General features: G+C 42.8%; 2 protein-coding genes across 4 annotated transcripts; one reads left to right on the top strand and one right to left on the bottom strand.

Moving 5' to 3' along the window:
- Nucleotides 1-2,794: 2,794 nt before the first annotated feature.
- LOC112263071 lies at nt 2,795-5,259 on the top strand. The gene is made up of 4 exons (XM_024439051.2): nt 2,795-3,834; nt 4,011-4,120; nt 4,203-4,418; nt 4,937-5,259. Exons 1-4 carry the CDS (start codon nt 3,494-3,496, stop codon nt 5,083-5,085), a joined length of 816 nt encoding a protein of 271 aa, XP_024294819.1. The 5' UTR covers nt 2,795-3,493; the 3' UTR covers nt 5,086-5,259.
- A 96-nt stretch (nt 5,260-5,355) lies between these two features.
- Nucleotides 5,356-27,533, bottom strand: fam102aa (family with sequence similarity 102 member Aa). Of its 3 annotated transcripts, none has more exons than XM_024439048.2 (12): nt 27,213-27,533; nt 26,862-27,030; nt 11,664-11,784; nt 11,385-11,414; nt 10,480-10,596; nt 8,378-8,424; nt 8,106-8,251; nt 7,862-7,969; nt 7,569-7,764; nt 7,278-7,399; nt 7,094-7,163; nt 5,356-7,012 (listed from the first exon to the last, which is right to left on the bottom strand). In XM_024439048.2, exons 2-12 carry the CDS (start codon nt 27,005-27,007, stop codon nt 6,967-6,969), a joined length of 1,149 nt encoding a protein of 382 aa, XP_024294816.1. In that variant the 5' UTR covers nt 27,008-27,030; nt 27,213-27,533; the 3' UTR covers nt 5,356-6,966. The 3 variants fall into 3 exon arrangements, with proteins under 3 accessions (XP_024294816.1, XP_024294818.1, XP_024294817.1); XM_024439050.2 differs by having other exon boundaries at nt 26,862-26,986; nt 27,213-27,532; XM_024439049.2 differs by having other exon boundaries at nt 26,862-26,983; nt 27,213-27,532.
- Between the last annotated feature and the right edge of the window lie 292 nt (nt 27,534-27,825).

Below are 27,825 nucleotides of genomic sequence, written 5' to 3'. Positions count from 1 at the left end.
GTGGGTCAGAAGTTTACATACACTCAATTAGTATTTGGTAGCATTGCCTTTAAATTGTTTAACTTGGGTCAAACGTTTTGAGTAGCCTTCCACAAGCCTCCCACAATAAATTCGGTGAATTTTGGCCCATTCCTCCTGACAGAGCTGGTGTAACTGAGTCAGGCTTGTAGGCCTCCTTGCTCGCACATGCTTTTTCAGTTCTCCCCACAAATGTTCTATAGGTTTGAGGTCAGAGATTTGTGATGGCCACTCCAATACCTTGACTTTTGCGACCAAGCTTTAACTTCCTGACTGATGTCTTGAGATTTTGCTTCAATATATCCACATACTAAAGGCTAGAGCTGCCGCTTTCAAAGGGCAGGAGACTAATCCGGACGCTTGTAAGAAATCCCGCTATGCCCTCAGACGAACCATGAAACAAGCAAAGCTCAACACAGGATTAGGTTTGAATCCTACTACACCGGCTCTGACGCTCGTCGGATGTGGCAGGGCTTGAAAACTATTACGGACTACAAAAAGGGAAACCCAGACGCGAGCAGCCCAGTGGCGCGAGCCTACCAGATGAGCTAAATGTATTTTATGCTCGCATTGAGGCAAGCAACACTGTAGAATGCACAAGAGCACCAGCTGTTCTGGATGACTTTGTGATAATGCTCTCGGTAGCCGATGTGAACAAAACCTTTAAACAGGTCAACATTCAGCCGCTGGGCCAGACGGATCACCAGGACGTGTACTCAAAGCAAGAGCGGACCAACTGTCAAGTGCCTTCACTGACATTTTCAGCCTCTCCCTGACCGAGTCTGTAATAGCTACATGTTTCAGCAGACCAGCATAGTCCCTGAGCCCAAGGAAGCGAAGGTAATATGCCTAAATGACTACGGCCCCGTGGCACTCATGTCGGTAGCAATGAAGTGCTTTGAAAGGCTGGTCATGGCTCACATCAACAGCATCCTCCCGGACACTCTAAACCCACTCCAATTCGCATACCGCCCTAACAGATCCACAGATGACGCAATCTCAATCGCACCTGGACAAAAGGAACACCTATGTGAGAATGCTGTTCATCAACTACAGCTCAGCATTCAACACCATAGTGCCCATGAAGCTCATCACTAAGCTAAGGACTCTGGGACTAAACTTCTCCCTCTGCAACTGGATCCTGGACTTCCTGACAGGACGCCCCCAGGTGGTAAGAGTAGGAAACAAAACATCTGCCACCCTGATCCTTAACACTGGGGCCCCTCAGTGGTATGTCCCCTCCTGTATTCCCTGTTTACCCACGACTGTGTGGCCAAACACGACTTCAACACCATCATTACGTTTTCTGACGACACAACAGTGGTAGGCCTGATCACTGACAACAATGAGACGGCCTATAGGGAGGAGGTCAGAAAACTGGCAGTGTAGTGCCAGGACAACAACCTCTCCCTCAATGTGAGTAAGACAAAGGAGCTGATCGTGGACTACAGGAAAAGGCAGGCCGAACCGGCCCCCATTAACATCAACGGGGTTGTAGTGGAGCGGGTCGAGAGTTTCAAGTTCCTTGGTGTCCACATCACCAACAAACTATCATGGTCCAAACATACCAACACAGTCGTGAAGAGGGCACGACAAAACCTTTTCCCAGATCCTCAAAAGCTTCTACAGCTGCGCCATCGAGAGCATGGTTGCATCACCACCTGGTATGGCAACTGCTTGGCATCTGACCGTGACCGTAAGGCGCTACAGAGGGTTGTGCGAACGGCCCAGTACATCACTGGGGCTAAGCTTCCTGCCATCCAGGACCTATATAATAGGCGGTGTCAGAGGAAAGTCCCTAAAATGGTCAGAGACTCCAGTCACCCAAGTTATAGACTGTTTTCTCTGCTACCGCACGGCAAGCGGTACCGGAGCGCCATGTCTTGGACCAAAAGGCTCCTCAACAGCTTCTACACCCCAAGTCATTAGACTGCTGAACAATTCATAAAAATCGCCACTGGATAATTTACATTGACGATGTAGTGCCTTAAACAGCTACGCCACTCGGGAGACCGAATATATATTTTTGAAGTACTCACCTCGGGCGAATTGATGTATTCGGAGCTCGATTCCACAAATCCTGGTATTGTCTCTACTCCGTTGGTGAAGTTCAGAAAGTTTAGTCCATTAAACTTTCTTGTGCCATTAACCTCCAGTAGCCTAGCACATTTTCCAAATAAGCTAACACTGAAAAATCTCTCTCATTGAAGCGGAGTAGGCTACCCATTCCTCGGTCTCGTAGCCGCGTAATGTAGATTAAAACTCTTTCAAGGCATGCCTGTCACGTGACATGGTTGGGCTGCAGGCAGCCTCAGTGAGCTCATTGTCTAGGTAACTAGATGGACTGGCTAGTAAGCGGACTGTGGGAAAAAGTTTGTTTTTAGCTTGCTATGTTAGCATCACAGAGCACTTGCTAAATTAGCTTGCTATGTTAGCATCACAGAGCACTTGCTAAATTAGCTTGCTAGCTAACAACGATTCGTCCCTGAACAATGACTCCTACTGGTATGAGGGGTAATGCACTTCAGGGAGAACAAGTTTACCATCCAGATGCATGTCTGGGTACCCTGCTTAATTAACTTTGAAAATAAGCTGTGTTGGTTTCAGCTGAGCTATAATGTAAACACCTTTAGACATTGATCAGCTTCCAAACTCATTTTCGTAGACTGCCTAAAAACATTGAATAATTGATGGCATGATGTTGAAACAGTGACGTTGATTCAAACATACCATTTTCCTATCAACATTGAAACAATGTCAAATAAATGTCTAATCAAATATGAAATACAACATCATTTCCGCCATCCAATATACAGTATATTGAATATAGGATGAAAAATATGCTTTTTAATGCAATTTCAACATATACATAGTTCTAATGATTATTTGAAATTAGATTTATGTAAAAACCTTAGTCTGATTTTCATTTACTTTAAAATTGACATTTTACTCTGTCAATGTTTACAACGCTGGTTGAAATTAGATATTTTTTTAAACAAACGTGCTCAATGGGAAGTCTTGTCTTCTGCACTATTATATTCACAATCCATTTGAAATTTGTTGAATAGTTTTAATCTATCCAGTCCCTGTCCCAGCTGTGTTTTCAATACCCCCATACACTAGCCTACTCTGTCTGGCTTTGCCTCCCTCCATCCAGCTGAAAAGGGTAACGCTGCAACTGCTCATTATATGAGGGAATTATTCAATGTATGATTCAATGTATGGGGGTCGATGTAATACATCATACAGAAGTAGTCTAAAACTAATTGTGTGCATGGGTTTGTGTGTGTGGTGTCATTGGTCATTTATGTGGTCTGGGAGCAGAGTGAGCTTTGTGATCCGCCTGGAATGTGTCAGCAGTTGGGCTCTAATGAGTTTATCAGTGGCATTGTGCTGCTACTTTACAAATGGCTGCCTTAATGAACCTTCCTAAACAGACAACTAGCTCGAGGTCTACACTTCCAACATTGTCAAGATGAGGTTTCAAATGGTTCTATTGACTTTATCCATCTGCTTTGGTGCCATTTTGTCGTCTCCCTCCATGTCCAACCCTCCGCCCTCGGACTTGAAGAGAAAGACAGGCTGTTTAAAAATGAGTAACTGTAGATGCATCATGAAGGACGGCTCAGGGGTGATAAACCTGGTAGCCATGGCGGATTCAGACGGATTCTTGGGACACCAAAATCCTGTGCCTTCGGAGAACGCACCGCCAAATGCAGAAATCCTCCTCTCCTTCAGCCCCTGTCAACCGTTCTCTGAGCCAGAGGACCTCGCAGGGACAGACTGCACAGATGTGGCTGCCTGTTTGACAGTCAGGTATGTACTTTTTTTGTTAAAATCTTAATAGCTAAAAAAAATTTGAAAAAATATTTTAAAAATAGTAGTGGCAGTCTTTTGTGTTGGTCAATATTACATTCTGTGAAGCATCAATATAGGCCTAAGTATTTACAAAGGTTCCCAAAGATTAATCAAATAATTCATTTACTGAGCAGGTTTTACAGAAATAACAGATACATCAGTCATTACATAAACTATGGGAGACATGAAGGCAACGAATTCCATTACAACAACAGCTTGCAGACACTGTCTGTTTCATATTCTGGTAAGCAGAAGTACAAATCAGAAGTGTCATTATTATTCTGGTCCGTGCGCTCAACATTGATATTACCTTTCCCTTTCTCAAGTCCTAGAGTACACCCAGCCCCTGACAGTAGTACACTACCGCTGTAGTCCCAACATATCCACTTCCTTCGCCCTACACTTTAATGGAGACATTCCCCTGCAAATCTGGGTGGAGAGTCCCTGTGCCTGTCCAAACGCCTGTGCCCTGGGGGACGTGGGTCCTGGCACCATCTTCCTCATCATCCTCTCCCTCAGCGCCACCGCCTACTTTATCCTGGGTAAATAGTGTATCCACATATAGATACAGACTGGTGACAGCAGGTGCCTTAATATATTACCGTGTGCCCTCTTGAGCTCCTTCCAACCTCTCCTCTGTGCTCCTTCCAACCTCTCCTCTGTGCTCCTTCCAACCTCTCCTCTGTGCTCCTTCCCTCTCCTCTGTGCTCCTTCCCTCTCCTCTGTGCTCCTTCCCTCTCCTCTGTGCTCCTTCCCTCTCCTCTGTGCCTTCTGTGCTCCTTCCCTCTCCTCCTCTTCCCTCTCCTCTGTGCTCCTTCCCTCTCCTCTGTGCTCCTTCCCTTCCCTCTCCTCTGTGCTCCTTCCCTTCCTCTGTGCTCCTTCCCTGTGCTCCTTCCCTCTCCTCTGTGCTCCTTCCCTCTCCTCTGTGCTCTTCCCTCTCCTCTGTGCTCCTTCCCTCTCCTCTGTGCTCCTTCCCTCTCCTCTGTGCTCCTTCCCTCTCCTCTGTGCTCCTTCCCTCTCCTCTGTGCTCCTTCCCTCTCCTCTGTGCTCCTTTCTACAGGGTCCTGTGCTCTGCGGCCATTCAGGGCAGGCAGTGGAGTGCAGATCGCTCCAGAGGAAAGTCTGTGGTGCATGCTCTGTTACATGTTCACTGAACGCAGAGGGGGTAGGAGGAGGAGATACATCTCCCTGCGAGAGGAAACCCTGTGAAGCATGGGATATCGGATAAATGGGGAATGAGAAAGTGGAAGATGACAAAGCTACTGCATATGAAATGACACTGAGGGAAACTTGGGCTTGAGATCGATTATATTTCCAGTGATGTGACTGATATACATGCAGGAGACATGATTTTCTATATGTTTATGAGTGGGGTTAATAGTAGTGGGATAGCATTGAACAGCATAACTAACAACCAGACTAACATTTTGAAACAAAGTTATTGCTCCAATTTAGTTTAATAAAGATTGAAAACAGAAGGAGAAAAAAAAAATCTAATGAATTTTTATTGTTCATTAAACATTTAGGGAGGATCACAAAAATAGACTGAGATTACTGTTAATTTAAAAATCTAGTATACATGTGCATGTTAAAATTACAATCTAAGATTAATAAAAATGTAACAAGATTAGACAAAATGCTAATTTATGTGTAGGACACTGGGGTTGTGTGTATAGCTTAAACCCCTCTTCAAACAATGGAAAGAAGAATGGAAAATAAAAAATCTAAAGTGCTGTCGCAATGAACGTCACACATCACCTGAGACCATTCAATGTAAACCCAGCTGTGGTCAATATTAGCCCATGTGATAACTGATATTTTGTACATAATGCACAGCAATAAATACAGAATCTCATTTAAGACATTCATAGGCAGACAACTGACAGATCATATTTATCAGCACATTGCAAAATGTTAACTCTGAACAAGTGTATCAAACCTCCGAGAATTCAGTCCATAACAACAGCTCTATTAGTCACATATGATAGAAAAAGTATATCCCAGTTTACATTCAGATATGTAGGAAAACAATTTGTTCTGTATTTTTCAACATCATTGAGAATGTAATTCTATAAAAACAATAAACAGGGAACCTTCCAAACCTCTGTAGTGCTTGATCAATTCCATTTTAAAAAATCCAACAAACCAGCAAGCTGGTTGGAAAAACAAACAAATGATGAATGATCCTTCATAAGATAATGTTTGAAGACATCTGCCAGTGTAAATGACTGCTGAATATGTATTGTCAAGTCTGACCCCTAGCTTCGTAACCCTTTGGTGTTTACAGATCGGAGAGAATCAGACAGCACCAAATAGCCATCTAATGGGTTTAGAACTTATAGCATATAAAACTTCCCCCATATTACTACACCTACCCAGTTCCTTGAGATTTGTAAACACTAAAAATGACAGGCTAGGACCTACCAGTTGTTTGGGGACATGATTGAAGATCAGAGACTGATCCCTCAACAGGCCATTTCTTCACAAGGGGGCACCAGAGTACTACAATCTAAACGGGATTGAAACCAGTCAGACCAGTGCTGAGAACTTTCCCTCTTCTCCATCACCAGCTCTCCTCCAATAGTGACTAGCACTGTCATCACAGGGATTATCTGGTGCTTTGGGTCATGTATGAGAAAAATACATTCTAAAGTAGCGCATACAATGTGTATTGGATATTTTCTTTACAGTATTACATTTGTCCGATCGTTATTTTTCAAAATTTGTGGAAAGGCTGAGGATAGAGAAATGCATGATGTCACTTCCTGATCAACAGGACAAGAAATGTACCATGGAAACAAAGATACTGTAACAACATACAGCTGAAATGAGTTCAGACTTAAGCCACATCTTCTGGGGGTACAACACATTAGAAATAAAGTGCAAAATGACCAGACAAAAACAGTTTACAATCAATCAGACCCCATAGGGTAAACAGATCCACAACTAAACATGAAAACTATGCGGTACAGTCCTCCTCTCATGGCAACCAGCTCAGCTGGTGCTCCAGGATGACTACCATATGTTTCTAGAGTTAGTCCACAAGCTTGACCACAGAGGCCTCAACTTAAACTCACATCTTCACCAGTCCTAATGGCTCTCAATCACAACTGGCTCATAGACACCGGCGGACACCCTGAAAGAATGAAAAGTAGGAGAGTAAGAGGTGTGTGTGTGTGTGTGTGTGTGTGTGTGTGTGTGTGTGTGTGTGTCTCACCTGTTTCCAAGCTGTAGCTCATTCAGGGAAGTGGTCCCGTCTCTACTGACAAACAGTCGCAGGTTACTGTCTGAAGAGGAAACAATCACACCAAGAGCCAAATGAAACACAGTACAATAGAGGCAGTTATGTACAAAAGAGATTGCAAAAATGTGCTGTACAAGTGAAAGGGCAGCCTTCATACCTTCAGTGTTACTTATGTCACCAAAGTTCTGGCTCTGGACGATCTTTTCAACTATATCGTCAGCATCGATGCGGGTGTCATTCACCCAGGAGGGATGGCTCTCCACAGAATCCTGCTTCCTCCTGTCACAGGGTGGAAGGGAAAGGGCCAGTCATTCAACAGCAAGGTGACAAACAGCAGGTACAAAGAACAATATCAGTAGTGTTTCGCTGATGGATTGGAGTGTTTCATAGATTGTGAAAACAGACACATTGGGCTAAACACATCTGGTGGTTGGGAGATAGGTCTTGCCTGGGGGGTCTGTTGGATGGCAGGATGGGCCGTGGGGGGCGAGGGGGTCTCTCTGGCCGGCAGATGTCGCTCTCCCTCTCTGGGGGGGTGTCTACGGTCACACTCAGGCCCCCAGAGGTGCTGCTTCCTGTGGAGGTGTTCCTCCGGTGTGTGAGATCAGACATACTGGAGGAGCAGGAGTGCTCGGTGCTGTAGCCTGGGGAACAAGAGTTTACATTACTGCCATTGGTGCAATTACAGTAACAAAGAAATATGACCTATGGAGAGGGAAGATGGGGAACAGGAACACACACCTGAGATCTTGCTCAGCTGGCTGGCGTAGCTGGAGTTGCGAGAGTGGCCCGACTGGAACACTTCTCCTGGGCTGGCCACCTGGGTCTGGTCTGGCTCCTCTGGAAGTCCTGACATCAACCAGAACCACACCTCAATTAGTCAGTCCCTCACCATGTCTCCCAGACCTGGGTTAACTGTTGATGAGATAATCATAAAACAGCCACAGTTACCAGCTTTAAATCGGATCCTTCTTGCACGTCATACCTGAGCTGATGACAGAGGGCCTGGGCTTCATGGACCGGCCCAAAGAAGGGGGACGGTTAGGGGTTCCAGTGCCCTCACCCTTGCAGTCTAGCTGCAGGGTATGGTCCTGGCCTGAGATCGAGATGGACTTGGCTGTGCTGGGGGCGCTGCAAAAAACATGACTGGTCAGTCCACATGTTATACTGTGGGAAAAGTGGCGACAGCATCAGGTTTACTAAATGCATCATGATGAATGACAGATCAGAGATTTGAGCATCTATCAGGTCACTCACGTTTTAAAGCACGGATCTCCAGAGAGGAGGGTCATCCCGATAGTCACCTTCAGAGAAGATCCAGACAAAGTAAAAAGACAGTGAGTCATGTTTGCAGTAGCTATATATAAAAGTTCCGCTGAGGTGCTGGGCATCAAAAGCTCTGGGTGATCAGTTGTCATGTGTCACAAGTGGTCCAGAGCCCCACCAATATCCAGGACATTTTTATGCAATTCTGGTATTTCATGTCACAACAAAACATCAAATCAGTTAGCAAACATTGTTTATATATATTTTTTAATAGGTTTATCAAATAAAGCATACGTGGTTGCTTTCCGATTGCATTGTTGCTTTGGTCAATTTTTATTGAATAAGACTGCTCAAAAATGCAGCAGTTTCAGCATTGCCCTGTGTTTTGTGTGGTGGAGAGGCAGACAGAGAAAGTACTGAGCATAGGTATCGTTGGCACAGGGTGCTGTCACTCATGGGGACACTACATCACCGCAGCACCTACTGGGAGAGCTAGCCAGCAAAAGCCCCTCTTCGGTGCCCAGGGGCCAGGGTTCTGGTCTACAAGCACAGTTCCAACTACTCCTGCAGTTTTGCTTTGATACTGAAGACAATTTCCATAGATGGAAGTCAGATATGAAAATTCTGAAGACACTATAGTCATCACCTCTTTGCACAAAACATTAATTGAATTATTCAAATAATTGTCACCTTGGATGTTTATTAGAATTGTTTTAATCACACACAATTACAATTTTATATTCATCCAATGTCTGCCATGTTTTTGGATAATGTGATTCCGTCGTTGCTGCTTGTGCTCGCCCAAGAAAGCTCTTTGTCATTAGCAACAGATAAATCAACATCTTATGCCTGCCAACTTTGATTGGACTGATGTGTCAACTTCATAGCTAGCTAGTTCCTTACCACGCACTGTCAAACACGTCTTCAAGCTAGCTAGCTTAACTAGTTTAAACATGGAACTGTAACTGTGCAATATAAGCAGCGAGGGAATAGCGTCATAAACGTTGCATATTGTTAACCAGACCCCTTTATGATAGGCAGGCAGATGCACGCAATGTCGCAATATTGCAGACCGATTACTAGCTAGTTTACTCTACAAAAGTATGCTCGACTACCGTTGTCTTCCGGGTAATAAGAGCTAAAGATATGGGAAGTTGCCATAACCCAAATTTATAACATTTGTGTGTGGCTCAAAACACAATTTCTGGGATTGGTTATTAGTTCATTCAATGTGTAGCCAGTGGAGTGGACTGTTTTCAATGCATATCAGCTTTGTTGATTGAGTTTTCCCCACCACCATTTTCATGTTAAAACCACCACTGTGGGTGATCAGAAGGATGATTTCCTTTACCACTCAATATAAAAGTCACTCAGTATAAACAATTTACCGAACAAAAATATAAAACGCAACATGAGCTGAAATAAAAATTCCCATACATGTTCTATATGCACAAAAAGCTCTCTCAAATGTTGTAAACCAATTTGTGTACATCCATGTCAAATAGCACTTTGCCAAGATAATCCATCCACCTGAGAGATGTGGCATATCAGGAAGCTGATTAAACAGCATGATCGTGACACAGGTGCACCTTATGCTGGAGACAAATGGCCACTAAAATGTGTAGTTGTGTCACACAACACAATGCCACAGATGTCTCAAGTTGAGGGAGCGTGGAATTGGCATGCTGGCTGCAGGAATGTCCACCAAAGCTGTTGCCAGAGAATTTAATGTTAATTTCTCTACCATAAACCGCATCCAATGTCATTTTAGAGAATTTTGCACCCGCAGACCACATGTAACCACGCCAGCCCAGGACCTCCATATCCGGCTTCTTCACCTGCAGGATGGTCTGAGATCAACCACCCAGACAGCTGATGAAACTGAGGAGTATTTCTGTCTGTAATAAATCCCTTTTGTGGGGAAAAACTCATTCTGATTGGTTGGGCCTGGCTCCCCATTGGGTGGGCCTATGCCTTTGTTGCTTGTTGACTTTATATTTTTGTTCAGTATATATTAGTTGTTATGTTCAACCAAACCCAACCCTGGAAAAAGTCCCGAGGTCAACAGTCAACTCCTGTCCACCCAAGCTTACCTTCAGTATGGAGTTGTCCTGTCTGGTGTTCTTGGTGTCGTATCCCTCCAGTAGACAACAGCGGACCGCAGAGCCTGAGCCAGCGAACTCTGCCATGTTTAGGTCAGTAAAACCCAGCTGAGGGAGAGCAACAGTTACATTAAAAGGTAGACTCAGCGATATGACGTAGATAAAGAAAGTAAACAGCATTGTGGGTCAAACTAAGAGTGTTGAAGAGTGAGGGTCCATTTCTCCGCTGTTTTGTTGCCCTGGTTACCACGCTGTGTACAGCGTGAAGCAATCCCGTGAACATGAGCCGATATTGTGTGAGAGCAAGGTCTTGCATCTCGCTCATCTCAATATCTGCGGTGCTGCTTGTGGCAACGTCATTTCACTGAGTCTACCTTGAAGTACAGTAGTTTTAAACCTTCATATACTGTGACATACATGTAGCCATCTGGATGTAGAGACAGACTGTATATGCTCCAGACACTTAGCCCTACTGTTTCTCATTTTAGTCTCAGGTTATCCAAGAGATGACTCTCATTTCCCTTTCTCCAGGTTTTATTTCCTCGAAGCTACTGTTTACAGATGTGTGTATTTAAGGAAGCCTACTTCCAAAGAGGAAAGGGGTTATATTTAGCTTAAGGAAATCCAGAAGCAGAATGTGAGAAAACACAGGAAGGGTCCCTGGCAACCTGAGTGTGCATTCTCTGTAAACTTTCCCCATCTGACATGGTATAGTTTACATATGCTTATACAGGAGTGCCAAAGTTGTTGCATGTGTTTGTAGAAGTGGGGTGACTAATGTTCCTGTTTAAACGGAGTAACGGGAGTGTTTGTGTGTGTTGACATCAGGCTACAGTAAATTGTTTAAATGTGTTTATGGATATAAGATGGAGTGCTCAGGAGGAGTGGGTTCTTACCTTTGAATACGTTTTTCCTCCTTTGAGTTCCTGTAGAGAAAACAGGAAGAGGGAGATGACTCTTGAGGACCTGACAGTCAGGCATGCAGTGGAGAGTGTGTGTTTAGCACTGCTCTACCATCAGATTATAGAGGCTACAGTTAGGGGGTGTTAATTGTACATGGAAAGATGCATAATCCATTATTACATGCAGGAAACTGTAGCCCTGGATGTTCACAGAGATAACAGCATAGAGCTGTGTGTTGGTAAGAGAGAGGTCTCCAATCAGTCAACACAGACCTTCCGCACAGAAACCCGACAGATCGAGGGATCCAGCACTCCAGTTGTGGGGTTGGCACTCATTTTACACAAAAAGGTGAACCTCTTCTTCCATCGAACACGGTTCTCCTGAACCTCCACTCTGTGTGACAAGAGGACAGGGATCAACAAGGGGGTGGCACTACAGCACAGATGCATCAATCTCAATTTTTTTTAAAGGAATTGGTTAACACGTCTGTTATTAGTGTCAAGAGAAATCTAAAGTGGAGAGTGAATGACAGCCATTACTGTTTGAGTGACCTCAAAAAAAGAAGTCACAAATTCAACGTAGCAAATGACATCACTTGTGCATTTGGCCTCTCTTCAATGTCTTGCTCCAATTTTAGAGAAAGTAAACTTGTTGTCGAGGACAACGGTGAACAATAATCTACAGGCTTCTGTAAAAAGAAAGTTGATGTAATTAGGCCAGTGCCTGACATCACCCTGTCCACCCATACGGTGAGGAAAATGGATGAGAATACAGAGTGGTTGGCATAAAACATTGGTGATAATCTACTTCCCATGTTAACATGCTTTAGACCCTCCTTCTCCCAACTGGACTGAGTGCAAGCTTTGACAGTACAACAGTCATGCCTCGGCATGGACCCAGTATCCAGCCACTCAGAATGCACAGAAGAAACTCTAGTGAATTCAGTGCTTAATGTGGACTATGGAAAGAATAAATAACTTGCAGAGCAAGAGGAGCTAAATGTATAGGGCTAGATATGCATGACCCATCATCTTCAATGCAAACACACAGCCATGGTGGACAGATCGCTCTGATTACTGTAGTGTGTACCAACTTCTGGGAGTGCTCAAACAATCAGGTATTACCAGACTGCAGTCAACTACACCAGAGAATACCCAGTGAAACATAACTATCCTTTAAAATCAGGCAAAACCCAAACACGCTCTACAATTGAGTAGGCAGTAAATGAAGCAGGCTTCCTGAGCGGTTGATCCAACAGAGACGTAAAGTGCCTTCAGGAAGAATTCCCTTTACTTTTCCACGTTTTGTTGTGTTACAGCCTGAATTTAAAATAGTTCAATTGAGATTTTGTGTCACTGATTTACACACAATACCCCACAACGTCAGAGGAATTTGTAAGGATTGACGCTGGAGACGAGAAGCAGGTACAGGGAGTAAACATTTCATAAACAATGGACATGAAACAGAACAGGAACAGCATCTGGACAAGGGGGGAAATAGGGCCAGCTGAAGCATGACGTGGGATGGGCGCCTGCAGAGCCCACCGAGGCAAGAAGACCTCTCGAGCCAGGTAAGGTGTGGAAGCCAGACGTGCTAGCTGAGGCACCCCCGGTACCATCGGCGACTACACCCGGACCAGACATCACCAGCCAAAACAAAAAACTCCCGGATGCTTCCATTAGTGGTGTCAGCATTCTGTAAGGATCAACGCTGGAGATGAGAAGCAGGTACAGGGAGTGAACATTTAATAAATACAGAACAGGAACAGCGCCTGGACAGGGAAAAAATAACAACATCAACGACAATAATGCTGACACGGGGAACCAACTGAGGAACAGACAGACGAGGCAATGAACAAAGTAAAAGGAGTCCAGGTGAGACCAATATTGTGCAGCTGTGCGTAAGGATGGTGACAGGTCGCGTAATGAAGGGCAGCCTGGCACCCTCGAGTTCTGGAGTAAGAATGTGATGTAGACAGGTGTAGACCTTTCTGTGAAATGCTTACTTACAAGCCCTAAACCAACAATGCAGTTAAGAAAAATATTTAAGAAAGGTATTTACTAAATAAACTAATGGGAAAAAAAGAGCTACAATAAAATAACAAGGCTACATACAGGGTTACCGGTATCGAGTACCACTGTTTATATTTTCAAGCATGGTGGTGGCTGCATCATGTTATGGGTATGCTTGTCATCGGAAAGGGAGGTTTTTGAGGATAAAAAGAAACGGAATACAGCTATAAGCGCAGGCAAAATCCTAGAGTAAAACCTGGTTCAGTTGGTTTTCAGACACTGGGAGATGAATTCACCTTTCAGCAGGACAATAACCTAAAACACACAGGCCAAATCTACACCGGAATTCCTTACCAAGACGACATTGAATGTTCCTGAGTGGCCTAGTTACAGTTTTGACTTAAAATCATCTTGAAAAATCTATGGCAAGGCTGTCTAGCAATGAGAAACAATCAACGACAGAGCTTGAAGATTTTTTAAAAGAATAAATGGGCAAATATTGTACAATCCAGATGTGCAAAGCTCTTAAAGACTTACAGCTGTAATCGCCACCAAAGGTGCTTCAACAAAGTATTGACTCAGGGGTATTTCTTCATTTAAATTCAAATTAAATTTGCTAAAATTTCTAAAAACATTTTCACTTATGGGGTGTTGCGTGTAGATCCGTGAGAAGAAAAAAAATATTTAATACATTTTGAATTAAGACTAACAACAAAATGTGGAATAAGTCAGGGGGTATGAATACTTTTTGAAGGCACTGTACCTAAGAGTGACCATCACTGTTCTGAAATAAGCACAGGGGAGTACTACAGTCCCTTTGGTCAAGCAACAGAAAAGAAACTCACTGCCATTCAGGTTGGGTGTTGTGCAAAAAGGAAGAATTTGCCCTGTGTACAGCGGTCAGATAGCACATGGTCTCTAACCAGCTGACACATTTGATTAACTATAGAGCTGCAGAGGGGCTTCAGTATAGTGTTGGGTAGTCGTTACCTCCTTGCAGGGCACAGGGCCAAGGCACGTGTTCCCACTCCATGCCATGCAAGGGAGTGGCGTCATAGGATCATCTGCCCAAAGAAAAGTTCCAGGTGAGCCACATGTAATCCCTACAGTACCTCTACATCAGGGACAGCATGTCCCCAACTGCACACATGGCTTTTACGATGCAGACCCCGAGTATCAATTCCACACTTTAGGCATACTATCTGAAGTCACATGACTGACAGTGGCACTTTATACACTGCTTGACTAGTACATGGCTGTCCCCTCTGCATTGACACATGGCTAAAATGCAAGAGATGTGATCCAGCCTTCCAAATAATGAATATATAGCACTGTTTAAGTTAATAAAATTCTTCCCTTCTCTAGTATGAGTGTCAGTTCCACAAAAACTGAACCCCACCACAGCAAGCATTTAGATTTACACTAGGAACCATCGTCGTGCGGTGAAACATCGGAAGTCATACATTTTCAATGGAAGGAAAGCGAGAGAAGAGGGGGCGGGGAGACCGGTAAAAGTGATGCGAGCATGGGTAAGGGAGCCGAGTAGGTCGGGACTAAAGTTGGAGAAAGCTGAACTTTATTTACAATTGAAGTCAAAAGTTTACATACACTTAGGTTGAAGTCATTAAAACTCGTTTTTCAACCACTCCACAAATTGATTGTTAATAAACTATAGTTTTGGCAAGTCTGTTAGGACATCTACTTTGTGCATGACACAAGTAACTTTTCCAACAATTGTTTACAGACAGATTATTTCAAATATAACTCACTGTATCACAATTCCAGTGGGTCAGACGTTTCCATACACTAAGTTGACTGTGCATTTAAACAGCTTGGAATATTCCAGAAAATGTCATGGCTTTAGAAGCTTCTGATAGGCCAATTGACATAATTTGAGTCAAAATGGAGGTGTACCTGCGTATGTATTTCAAGGCCTACCTTCAAACTCAGTGCCTCTTTGCTTGACATCATGGGAAAAATCTCAAGAAAATCAGCCAAGACATAAAATTGTAGACCTCCACAAGTCTGGTTCATTCTTGGGAGCAATTTCCAAAAGCCTGAAGGTACCACGTTCATCTGTACAAACAATAGTACGCAAGTATAAACACCATGGGACCACGCAGCCATCACACCACTCAGGAGGGAGACGTGTTCGGTCTCCTAGAGATGAAAGTACTTTGGTGTGAAAAGTACAAATCAATCCCAGAACAACTGCAAAGAACCTTGTGAAGATGCTGGAGGAAACAGGTACAAAAGTATCTATATCCACAGTAAAACGAGTCCTATATCGACATAACCTGAAAGGACGCTCAGCAAGGAAGAAGCCACTGCTCCAAAACCCCATAAAAAAGCCAGTCTACGGTTTGCAACTGCACATGGGGACAAAGATCATACTTTTTGGAGAAATGTCCTCTGGTCTGATAAAACAAAAATAGAACTGCTTGGCCATAATGACCTTTGTTAAGTTTGGAAGAAAAAGGGGGAGGCTTGCAAGCCGTTGAACACCATCCCAACTGTGAAGCACAGGGGTGGCAGCATCATGTTGTGGTGGTGCTTTGTTGCAGGAGGGACTGGTGCACTTCACAAAATAGATGGCTTCATGTGGAAGGAAAAGTGTGTGGATATATTGAAGCAACATCAATATTATTTTACTGGACTGATGGCCTGCATCTGATGGTCAGTCTGAGGGGAGGGAGCATCAGTCAGGAAGTTAAAGCTTGGTTGCAAATGGATCTTCCAAATGGACAATGACCCCAAGCATACTTCCAAAGTTGTGGCAAAATGGCTTAAGGACAACAAAGTTAAGGTACTGGAGTGGCCATCACAAAGCCCTGACCTCAAACCTATAGAAAATTTGTGGGCAGAAATGAAAAAGTGTGTGCGTGCAAGGAGACCCTACAAACCTGACTCAGATACACCAGCTCTGTCAGGAGGAATGGGCCAAAATTCACCCAATTTATTGTGGGAAGGTTGTGGAAGGCTACCCAAAACGTTTGACCCAAATGAAACAATTTAAAGGCAATGCTAACAAATACTAATTGAATGCATGTAAACTTCTGACCCACTGGGAATGTGATGAAAGAAAGAAAGGCTCAAATAAATAATTCTCTACTATTATTCTGACATTTCACATTATTGAAATAAAGTGGTGATCCTAACTGACCTAAGACAGGGAATGTCTACTAGGATTAAATGTCAGGAATTGTGAAAAACTGAGTTTAAATGTATTTGGGTAAGGTGCATGTAAACTTCCAACTTCAACTGTAAATCATCTGCGATATTGCAACGGGAGTGACCAATAGAAGCTCCTACTGGATTGGCTGACAATGGCGAGGCTAGCGTTGCTAGGCGAGTGCCACTTGTATAGCGTTAACGGCCAGTTATGGATCAGCGCAAACTGGTGGCAGCTGCTGCTAACACTCCCCTCCCCTTCACCCATTATATTTTTGCAACTCTCACCAACACTGCACATCCAGTAACACTTCTTCCTCCCTTCTCAGTCTCTTTTTATGCATCTCTGACTTTAGGTCAGGAATGACTGAAACCCAGCCATGGTGTGTTATGCCAATTGGCCAAATAAAATAGTTGTTTACTAGAGAAACTTAAAAAACAAGTCATAACTTCACTACTGCTGCTTTGTATTACAAAAACAGATTCCAGCTATTTGATTGGCTACAAACCTTCAGTAATAGTATGCCTACACAAACTCCAACAAAATTGCATGACTATAAACAGTCGGTCATACTTAAATGTCTAACATACATGAGTTCCCCATTTCCTCTCTCTGACTCATCTTGTACATTCTAGAAATGTTTTAAAACACTTTTTATGCAAGTATATTTGTTCACTATCATTTTAGATTTTTCAACTCTAATAGGTTCTATTATATATGTTTTGCCTTGGTCCTTAATGCTGTGCCACACACACTTGTTTAGCTCTTATCAGGAGCGCCACACTAATCACTGCCCCCCTTTGGTCTGTCTCTGAAAACGTTCTCAGCCACATTCCACATACCAGATGGCTTTATTCAACCACCATGGCAACCACACGCCTCAAATCCCCGACTACAGCGTTCATTCAAAATGAGAGTGAAAGAGCTAGAGCACTGAGGAGAGCGACATGGGGGGAGGGGGTCTGGAGACAACACTTAACAACCAAACCCATTGTAACAGCGGTATCTGAGACATTCTCGGAGTCAGTTCACAGATACAGAAGGCCACAATGTCACAGGGAGTAATCAACAGGGATCTCACCAAGGAAACGCAACGCAACACACAACGCACTGAGAAAACAAGGGGAGATATACAATATCTGAACAATGTTGAAAGACAATCCTCATTGGAGGCCAGCCCAGTTCTCAACACCAGCATGACCGGTTACATCCAGACCCAGAGAGAGTTAAAGTGATCACAAAACAACAACACCAACATCAGTTAACAAAACTCAAAAAGGAAAATGCAAGCGTTGTGGCAATAAAACTACACAGGAAAATGAAAAAAAAGGGTGAGAACTATGACTATTGACTGAAACGGATTGAAAGTTTACACAACTGGCAGATGTTGTTGTCAAAAAAGGAAATAAGTCAGTGGAACAAAAGTTTGTTCACCACATTGAAATCACAGTCATATCCACTAGTAGCTATATCAAAAGGAATTTGTTTATTTGAGAGCTACAGTACACCGTCACCCCCTACTGTACCCCAGCTTAGGATGACTCACTCAGTCAGGCATGCTTTACTATGGGATTCTTATCTCCCATCCTGTCCCAGAGGCTGGGTGCTGTCCTCAGGCACTCTACAGCAGCTACACAAAATAGCAGCAGGCCTGTGTCAGTCACTGGCCCCTGACAGAACTCGGATAAACAGCCTAGCCCTGGAAGAGAGCAGTGTGGAGAGCAGAGGAAGCTGCAGTGAATGAGGACTTCAGGCCATGGTAGAAACAGTACACTGAGCCTACACTTGACTTTGAAAAATCTCTTTTGATTATTGAACTACAGTAAGTGAAGTGGATTTACACCCGGTAACAGAATTGCATCATGGGTCCCTGATTGGTATTACACAGAAATGTGTTATTATGGATATGAATGTCATTCTCTTTATGGTGATGTATTCTAAATATGTACACAAAATTTGAAATATGCAATATCCTCCATTGCATATAGGGTATCATTCTACACACTGGCTATCATTTTAATGAACTCCGCCCCACAAAAAAAATTAAATTGGTTGGTCCGAACCAAGTACGATATTCATACTGAACAAAAATAAAACACAACATGCAACAATTTTACTGAATTACAATTCATATAAGGAAATCAGTCAATTGAATTAAATGCATTAGGCCCTAATCTATGGATTTCCTGACTGAGCAAGGGTGCAGCCCTGGGAGGACATTGGCTGGGCCCCAGTGGCTGGCCTATCAGAATTGTTTTTTTTTCCACAAAAGGGCTTTATTACAGATAGAAACACTCCTCCGTTTCTGGGTGGCTGGTCTCCCGCAGGTGAAGAAGCCCGCAGGTGAAGAAGCCAGATGTGGAGGTCCTGGGCTGGCGTGGTTACATGTGGTCTGCGTTTGGAGGCTGGTTGGACGAACTGCCAAATTCTCAAAAATGTATGTTGGAGGAAGCTTATGGTAGAGAAATTAACATTAAAAATTCTCTGACAACAGCTCTGGTGGACATTCCTGCAGGTAGTATGCCAATTGCATGCTCCCTAAAAGGTTGAAGCATCTGTGATAGTGTGACAAAACTGCACATTTAAAAAAATTGGACTCTTATTGTCCCCAGCACAAACTACACCTGTGTAATGATCAAGGTGTTTAATCAGCTTCTTGATATGCCACCCTTGTCAGGTGTATGGATTATCTTTGCAAAGGAGAAATGCTCACTAACAGGGATGTAAACACATTTGTGCACAAACAGAGATAAAAGTGTTTTGTGCGTATGGAACATCTCTGGGATTTGTTGTATTTCAACTCATGAAACATGGGACTAACACTACACATGTTGCGTTTATATTTTTGTTCAGTAATTAACACAGGTTTGGACATCAAACTAGAGTACAGTTCAGCAGAATAGAGTTCAGTACAATTCAATGAGTTAGTGTACTCTACTTACATTTTAAAAACTTGTGAAACAGTTGTTTCAGATTTTGTCCGGTCCAAATCTGAACCATTCTTTGAGTAAATTTACAAGCACACTAATAGTTTGATATTATTACATGGTTTATGGCCGGAGGCAGATTATGCAATACTCTGTTTATCGTCATAAGGTCAAAAACAAAGCATAAACCGATTAAAACACCTGGTTTTCTGAGCAATCTTTCAAATGATTATGAGATGTAAACACCTTAAAAATCGGTGTTCCAGCGGTGTATAAGATCTAGCCGTGTGCTTTCGGCATCTGATCGAGCCTCCCTCTTTAGCGCGAGTGAAGTGTGTTCGGGAACAAATTAATTTTCACATACAAACTTAACATGCATGAACTCAGAATCAAATATGCTCCCCAAAAATAACATGTTCGCTGTGGTAGAACGTTATCTTGATTGGCAATTTTCTGCATTTCTAAGTGCTATCAGGTAGCCTGATTTCAGATGTGTCCATGTAAACAGGGTTATTAGGGGGAATCGTTCTCGCAAAGCATGTAAACATTTTCAATCAAACTATTATATTAATCTATCCACAATAAATTACATTATTGTGTGAATGTAACCGTACTCATTGACGTCTATGTTTGGGCCAAATCAAGGCCAGTCCGGACCAAAAACTACATCTGTGGATGTTGAAAACAAGGTAGGGAGGACTGACCAAATATCAACTGCTTTTCAACATCCATGGACGTCCGGTATTGGTTGGTGCACAGTGGTTAATGATGCTGGTTACAGTAAATGCAAAGAGGGGGATCATGAGTAGGTTTCAGTAAGAGCTGGGAGAGATGACATTAACTGGAGAGAAGCAGAAAAGGGAGGGAGGGGTTGTCCAGACTGTTTTAACACTTGCTTTGCAGGAGACCCAACTGTGGTTTGTGACTAATATGATTACCCATTGTAGCAAATTCAAATGCAGTAAATCTGTTACTGATTTTTCTGAAATTCTGTTACCAATTCTTAAGCAAGGCAAATAATTTATCCAAAACTAAGTATAAGTGTTGATATTAGTTGGCTGTTACTTATTAGTTACTTCAACAGGATTGTGTTTTGATGCATTTATAAACACCCTTTAAAAACGAGTCCAGGTCATTAATGCAGTTATCAAATGTAGGCAATGTCACATTTCAATACAAAATACAGTCAGTAGCCTGCAATAATACTAAATTAGCATGTACACTGTAAATTCATTGAAAGTGAAGACCATTTTAAAACAGGATGCTCCTCTTGATTACCTGGTCAAAGACCAGAAGAGGCGTGGCAGACCCTCGTCTCTGTTCTATGGATGGGGCAAAAGAGGTGATGGGAAAACAGGAAACAGCTGGACAGCAGCCTGTCCCAGTGAGTAAATCTCCACGTCCGCTAATTTTACTCTTCTTTCAATTCCCCCACTCATTCTTCCATTAACAACAGCCATCAAAATTGCAATGACATTTTTTTATAAAACAATTGTGATAAATGCAACAGTTGGACAATGTATGAAGATACTCCAAACCTGTCAATCCATCAGATACTGACTGAGTTATAGCACATAAAACATTTTACTGGCTCAGACAACTAAATAATGGAGTTCAGGGATTTGTGGGAATTTAGGTATTCAATTTATTATTAAAAAAAAATACAAAATTCTTAGAATGCACTAATATATATGTTTTTTTTGTTTGTTTTTTGAATGGAATCAGGTATTTAAAATTGTGGGGGGGTGTAGATGTGCCTCATTTGCATAAATGGACTGGTTATATTTGCATGTATGAATAAATTCACAAAGGGGGGGGGACAAGGCTGCAACCATCCAAAACTTACTGTCTACCCTACCTGCATTCACCTGCCCTGTCGACCCTACCTGCATTCACCTGCCCTGTCGACCCTACCTGCATTCACCTGCCCTGTCTACCCTACCTGCATTCACCTGCCCTGTCTACCCTACCTGCATTCACCTGCCCTGTCTACCCTACCTGCATTCACCTGCCCTGTCTACCCTACCTGCATTCACCTGCCCTGTCTACCCTACCTGCATTCACCTGCCCTGTCTACCCTACCTGCATTCACCTGCCCTGTCTACCCTACCTGCATTCACCTGCCCTGTCTAGACTGCCTCATGAATTACTGTTGTTCTAACATTGTTGCATTATTCAACAAGTGTGTCAATTGCAGGAAACCCTCTGATTAAAAATCAACACATTTGGCTCTAGGTTACACCTACTGTATGCATAATTTACATTGTTTGCGAGATCTAATATCACTATAAGTGTCCATTTTCAGGTGTTGCTTTCATTACAGAGCATCTAATTTGCAAATAATTAAACTGTAATAAATCATTACCTTTTCAAAAGACACAAAAAAATGAACACCCATCAAAATAAAGTGATCTTTCTTGTGATGATGCATTAAATCCCAGACGAAGCGTTAGCGTTCTTATAGACGCAACGGAAAGACAACGTATTCCATTGAACTCATTTCAGCTATTACTGGGGTGTGTTTGACATGTCATTACAAACATTTCCGTTGTCGGAACGTTGACGACGAAAAACGATAGGTACAAGCAAGAGTATGAAAGAGTCGCAGGAGTCAAATGAAAGTAATCAATCCAGCATGATTTAAGTGACAAGTGTATTTTGCACTTTTCAAACACAGGAAATGGAGATCTGAAAAAGACACATTTATTTTGATTGATTTATTTAACCTTTAACAAGGCAAGTCAGTTAAGAACCAATTCTTATTTACAATGACGGCCTACCCCGGCCAAACCCTAACCCAGACGACACTGGGCCGATTGGGAGTCCCATAGGGCGGGGCACAATCACGTCCGGTTGTGATACAGCCTGGAATTGAACCAGGGTCTGTAGTGACGCCTCTAACACAGATGCAGTGCCTTAGACCACTAAGCCACTCGTGTGGGCGGGGCATGAGTGTTGCTACTTCCATCCAGTTGTCCATGATCAGATGTGTCCTCTGTTAATCAGGAAGGAGAGCAGTCTGTGTGCAGCACGCAGCAGGCATCCAGGCAGGGAAGAGGGAACCTGAACATTCCCCACCATGTCTGTACCATGCAGCCCAGGCCAAATCTTATCCAGTTCAGGAAATGGATCTAATCAGGCCCCACTGCCATCAAACAACACGCTCTGCTCACTGCTGGCTCTTAAAGCCAGACACAAACAAAACAGATATGGGTGCTAAAACACAAACCCATGCATGGGAGTACAAATGGCTCTTCCTCTGTCAAAACCCTACAGGGGAATGTATGGCTCACTGGCAGCCACTGGGCTGTTTTCCCTTTTACATTTGGCATGAAGAACAATGGTAATTCAGCACAGAAAGCAATATACAATATGTAGTGTAGCTCTTAGCAAGACCTACATCTGAAGACCCAAAAATGAGCTTCCAGAGTCACAAAACAGCATGTGATCCCCCTTGCTTACGGCTTGTGTTACAACCATTAGGACTGAAGCATTTCCACACTATGGAGCATGGCCCATTGGTCAAACTCCATGGATTTCAGAACTATTTCAGACACAACAACAGAACAAAGGGAGTTGTGTGTACTGCACTCCCCAGGCCCTGTGACATAACACGACATCTCTAGCAGAGACAGTGGGATCCCCCCCCCAAATTAGTCTCTTTTTCTAAGAAGCCCTTGTTTTCTGCACTTGGGTAACAGAGATAATCAGAGAGAGTTGATAGATAACTCGAGCAGATTGGATGGAGACAACCTGTTACATAATGCTCAAAAACAGGCTTCATGGGTGCACAGCACACCAGGGTCTTGTATCATGGCATGGTAAAGGAGGTAGAGGGCAACGTAGTTAAAAAAGAAGTGTGTTAATCAATGATGACAGGCATAGGAGAGAAACAAAAGCCATACACAGGCCTGGGACACAGGGTGGCCACAGTTCAGAAGTTCAGTTAGGACATACTGCATCATAAGGTTCTCCATAGTGGGGAGAAAGATGAGCTCTTATCTGAAATCCCAGAAAAATGGTTTCCTCACAGGTCAACCAGACGGGACATGCTCCAGCTATTCTGAGGTGGAAGAACCTGACTGGTAATATGGAATCAATGACAAATTCAAAGTGTGAGAGGAAACTCGGCTGTATATTAATAAAATGTACATATTGGAAATGTCCTGGAAGACTGTGTGCAGTCCTGCTGGCAGTGTAAACTGAGGCTGACATGAACAGTTAATGTTCTCTATATATACACAAACGTATGGGGACACCCCTTCAAATTAGTGTATTCAGCTATTTCAGCCACAACCGTTGCTGACATATATTTAAAATTGAGCACACCGCCATGCAATCTCCATAGACAAACATTGGCAGTAGAATGGCCTTACTGATGCAACCTTCAAACTTATGTCCTGCTAGAGCTGCCCTGGTAAACTCTAAGTGCTGTTATTGTGAAGTGGAAACAACTAGGAGCAACAACGGCTCAGCTGAGAAGTTGTAGGCCGCACAAGCTTATAGAACGGGCCCACCAAATGCTTAAGCACGCAGAGTGAAAGAAATAACCTCTCCTCAGTTGCAACACTCACTACCGAGGTCCAAACTGCCTCTAGAAGCAACGTCAGCACAATAACTGTTTGTTGGGAGCTTCATGAAATGAGTTTCCATGGCCGAGTAGCCGCACACAAGCCTAAGATCACCATGTTCAATGCCAAGCATCGGCTTGAGTGGTGTAAAGCTTGCCGCCGTTGGACTCTGGAGCAGTGGAAACATGTTCTCTGGAGTGATGAATCCCGCTTCACCATCTGGCAGTCCGACGGATAAATCTGGGTTTGGCGGATGCCAAGAGAACGCTACCTGCCGAATGCATAGTGCCAACTGTAAAGTTTTGTGGAGGAGGAAAAATGGTCTGCAGCTGTTTTTCATGGTTCTGGCTAGGCCCCTTAGTTCCAGTGAAGGGAAATCTTAACGCTACAGCATGCAATGGCATTCTAGATGAGTCTGTGATTCCAACTTTCTGGAAACAGTTCCTGTTTCAGCATGACAATGCCCCCCTCCACAAAGCGAGGTCCATACAGAAATGGTTTGTCGAGATCGGTAAGGAAGAACACGTGACTGGCCTGCACAAAGCCCTGATTTTAACCCCATCGAATACCTTTGGGGTGAATTGGAACGCCGACTACGAGCCAGGCCTAATCGCCCAACATCAGTGCCCAAACTCACTAAATGCTCGTGGCTGAATGGAAGCAAGTCCCTGCAGCATTGTTTCAACATCTAGTGGAAAACCTTCCCAGAAGAGTGACAGCTATTATAGCAGCAAAGAGGGACCAACCTTATATTAATTCCCATTATTTTGCAATGAGAGGTTTGACAAGCAGGTATCCACATGACCAAAAGTAAAAATGTGGCTTGACAAATGCTTATGAACTCAGATCCAAACAGTTCTCTTTGAGACAAGACTCAGGATCCCTTAATCATGTTTTTGCACAGCTATCCTTCATCCGATGTTACACAACCCTCTACCTAACATTGTGAAAGCCCCAGAGAAGCATCACTTCCCTCTCCAGCCTACTTTTCAACAAACACTCCCAGATCAAATACCAGGCTCCTTTTGTGTTCCCATTTATATTACTAAAGTAAACAATGCCCCCTCACATAAACATGTGTTTTATTTCACCAGGTGTTAGTATGCCAGTGTTTGGGTGTGTAGCTGAAGGAGAGGAAGAGCAACATTCTACAATCTCTACTTCCATCATTTTTCCTAAAAGCTCTCCCATCTCTGTACAATTAATGTTGTGTGCTTTAGGGAAGGAGTCAGTAGGTGTCAGTTTTCACAATCAGATCCAGACCATTACAAGTCACCTTGTCTGCCCAAAGTGAGCTAATTCCTCCTGGTAAATGTCCTCTAACTCCAACCACTACACTCTGTCTGGGGCAACATGGAAAAGACACAAAAGCTGTTGATGTGTTGAGGTTGGGGAGGGGAAGGATTGTATGTGACTTGAATGGAAATGTACAACTTGGAGGACAGAGAGCTTAGACAAATGTCTGCAGAGGGCTTTTCTCCAACTCAATTCTTTCTTATGACCCAGTTACCAGTCTGACCCACTTGGCTTGGTTCTAAACCAGAGCTTGGAAGTTAATGCTGTATCAGTGGCCTGCCATATTCCAGCCACAAACCCTTCATTTTAAGGATCTGCCCCCTGCTACGTTAGCTCACTAGTTCCGCAGGGGACCCACCTAACCTGTAGAGGTTCATTCCATTTGGTTTGCTGAGTGATACCTCGAAAATCCCCAAAAGAAACCAATAAATATATTTACTCAATAAAAATTGTATCTTTCAAATTATCTTTCTCAAAAACGTGTGTATATTGTTCAATGACCTGTACTCTTAATTTGTAGTCGCCACTCCCCCCCAAAAAAGAAATTGTTTGGTTTACATTTTAGCAACCCCACTGCAGTTCTGGTCACGACCCGACTTTGAATACCAATTGTTTAAATTGATTCAAAATGGATGGCCCTCTGCTGGTGATTTGTAGGATGTGCAATGATATAGTTAAAAGGAGGGCTGTGATTGGTTACATTGCCTACTATACCATTTGCTCTGTATAAAATGGACCATAACTTTAAAACTAGCAGAGATCACACTCTGGAACGTTGATATGCCAGTACAGTGTATTATGTTCAACAATATATAGAACAAGTTGGTATATTTTCAAAATGCATGTTTATATTCTTCCATATATTAATGTAAAAATGTTTTTTATTGAAATAATAATACTACTCATATTACAGAGCAAGTGATAAAGCCAACTTCTGCATTTTTGGCATCTACAGATGAAACATTATGGAGTCTTAAAGGAGGCCTGGGTAAGGCCAAAATGTAATACATATGCCAACTTTTATTAATTATTTTTTATTTATGCTTTTAGATACAAATGTCTAGGTCAAAAATACTTCCTCCAAAGCACTATTCTATGGATTACATTTTGTGAAAATCCCCAAAATCATGGTATTATTTTCTACTGTTTCGTGAGGAATCACTGATATAAAGCTTAAGGATGGTTGGTTAACAACTAAAATGTATAGATGAAGTTATGGATGCAAGGACTGACAGTGCATAAGACCAACATGACAATTTTAGTCAGGCCTAGGCTACTTTGAATCTAAACATGTTTTGTTTACAAAGACATTGTTTACAAACAATGCAGAAAAACAACATTGTGTTTTGGGTTATGATAGAGTAAGAGTGGTGTGAGGCATTTCACAAGTTATAACATTATGACAGCAGTTTGGTTATTATGTAGACCACTGTATTGCCCATGCGACATGCGCACAATTCATGCCCACAGCGAGCACAAAATAACATTTTACCTTGATGAAGTTGCAACAAAGTCTCCACCGTCCAACAATCTCAGCTTGCAGAACAATACTCCGTTGACAAAAGGCACAGCGGTCAGCTCCTCCAATGTCAAATGTGTCTGAAACTTGAATTTCTTCTTTTTCACAAAAAAAGCCATTGATGAAGGATATTTTAATGAACCTATAAACAATGATTTAAAAAACACATGATTAAGGGGCTGATAAGCCTCGTTCATAGATAAAAAACGCGACAGCCTACATAAAATATTAATTCATATTACATTCTAAACCGATGTGAATATAACACATTGAAACAAACTTGCAAACTGATAAAATGATCATCCCAAAACATTGATTACATACCTTGAGACCGAACCACAGTTTAGATTGTCACCTCACAACTTTTTCTTGTGCGCTTGATGCAATGCGGGCTCAAATGCTGTTGGGCTAACGACCCGCCAGCTTGGAGAACAAACCATAGTAGAACAAGCAACACATTTGTCTGAAACTTTTCTGTTCAAACCAGCCTCTGATGCTATATGAAATACAAATCCTGACATGTATCTCTTTTTCACATATCGCCAGCTAAAGATAGGAAAGAGACAATTCACATGCCATTGGTGACCCACACTCTTAAAGAAAGACAACCCTAATGGACAGTATTATTACCCCGAAACAATACCATTGATGGAGTTCGAATACCTGAGCCACGGTGTACCGGTCTATGGCCGGTGACGTGACGGGAAAAACGGTGAGGGAGGAGCACCCTCTCAAAACAAACAATAATCTGCGCCAATGTTGTCAAGAAGGCAATAAGGTGCATCATACAGAAATCTAAATTTATTTTCCAGAAAATTTATATTTTTGAATTTTCTAACAAGTTTTCATTGGCAAGAAGTTTTTATCAAAAGCAATCACTTTTGCAAGTGAAAACACACAATCCTACTCATTTCTCCACATACATAACTTTTGTTTT

The sequence above is a fragment of the Oncorhynchus tshawytscha genome, linkage group LG12, assembly GCF_018296145.1.
Source record: "Oncorhynchus tshawytscha isolate Ot180627B linkage group LG12, Otsh_v2.0, whole genome shotgun sequence".
NCBI classification, from domain to species: Eukaryota; Metazoa; Chordata; class Actinopteri; order Salmoniformes; family Salmonidae; genus Oncorhynchus; species Oncorhynchus tshawytscha.
The sequence above is the reverse complement of the archived record's forward strand: the minus strand, read 5'-3'. Positions and strand labels throughout refer to the sequence as shown.

Excerpts from the sequence above, each read along its gene's own strand:
- LOC112263071 (XM_024439051.2), top strand. The coding sequence starts at position 3,494 with ATGAGGTTTCAAATGGTTCTATTGACTTTATCCATCTGCTTTGGTGCC. Across the intron at positions 3,835-4,010 it reads GCTGCCTGTTTGACAGTCAG|GTTTTACAGAAATAACAGAT; the intron begins GTATGTACTTTT and ends TTTACTGAGCAG. Across the intron at positions 4,419-4,936 it reads CACCGCCTACTTTATCCTGG|GGTCCTGTGCTCTGCGGCCA; the intron begins GTAAATAGTGTA and ends TCCTTTCTACAG.
- fam102aa (XM_024439048.2), bottom strand. The coding sequence starts at position 27,007 with ATGGCTTTTTTTGTGAAAAAGAAGAAATTCAAGTTTCAGACACATTTG. Across the intron at positions 11,415-11,663 it reads GTCGGGTTTCTGTGCGGAAG|GAACTCAAAGGAGGAAAAAC; the intron begins GTCTGTGTTGAC and ends TTTTCTCTACAG. Across the intron at positions 7,765-7,861 it reads CCAGCTGAGCAAGATCTCAG|GCTACAGCACCGAGCACTCC; the intron begins GTGTGTGTTCCT and ends CTTGTTCCCCAG.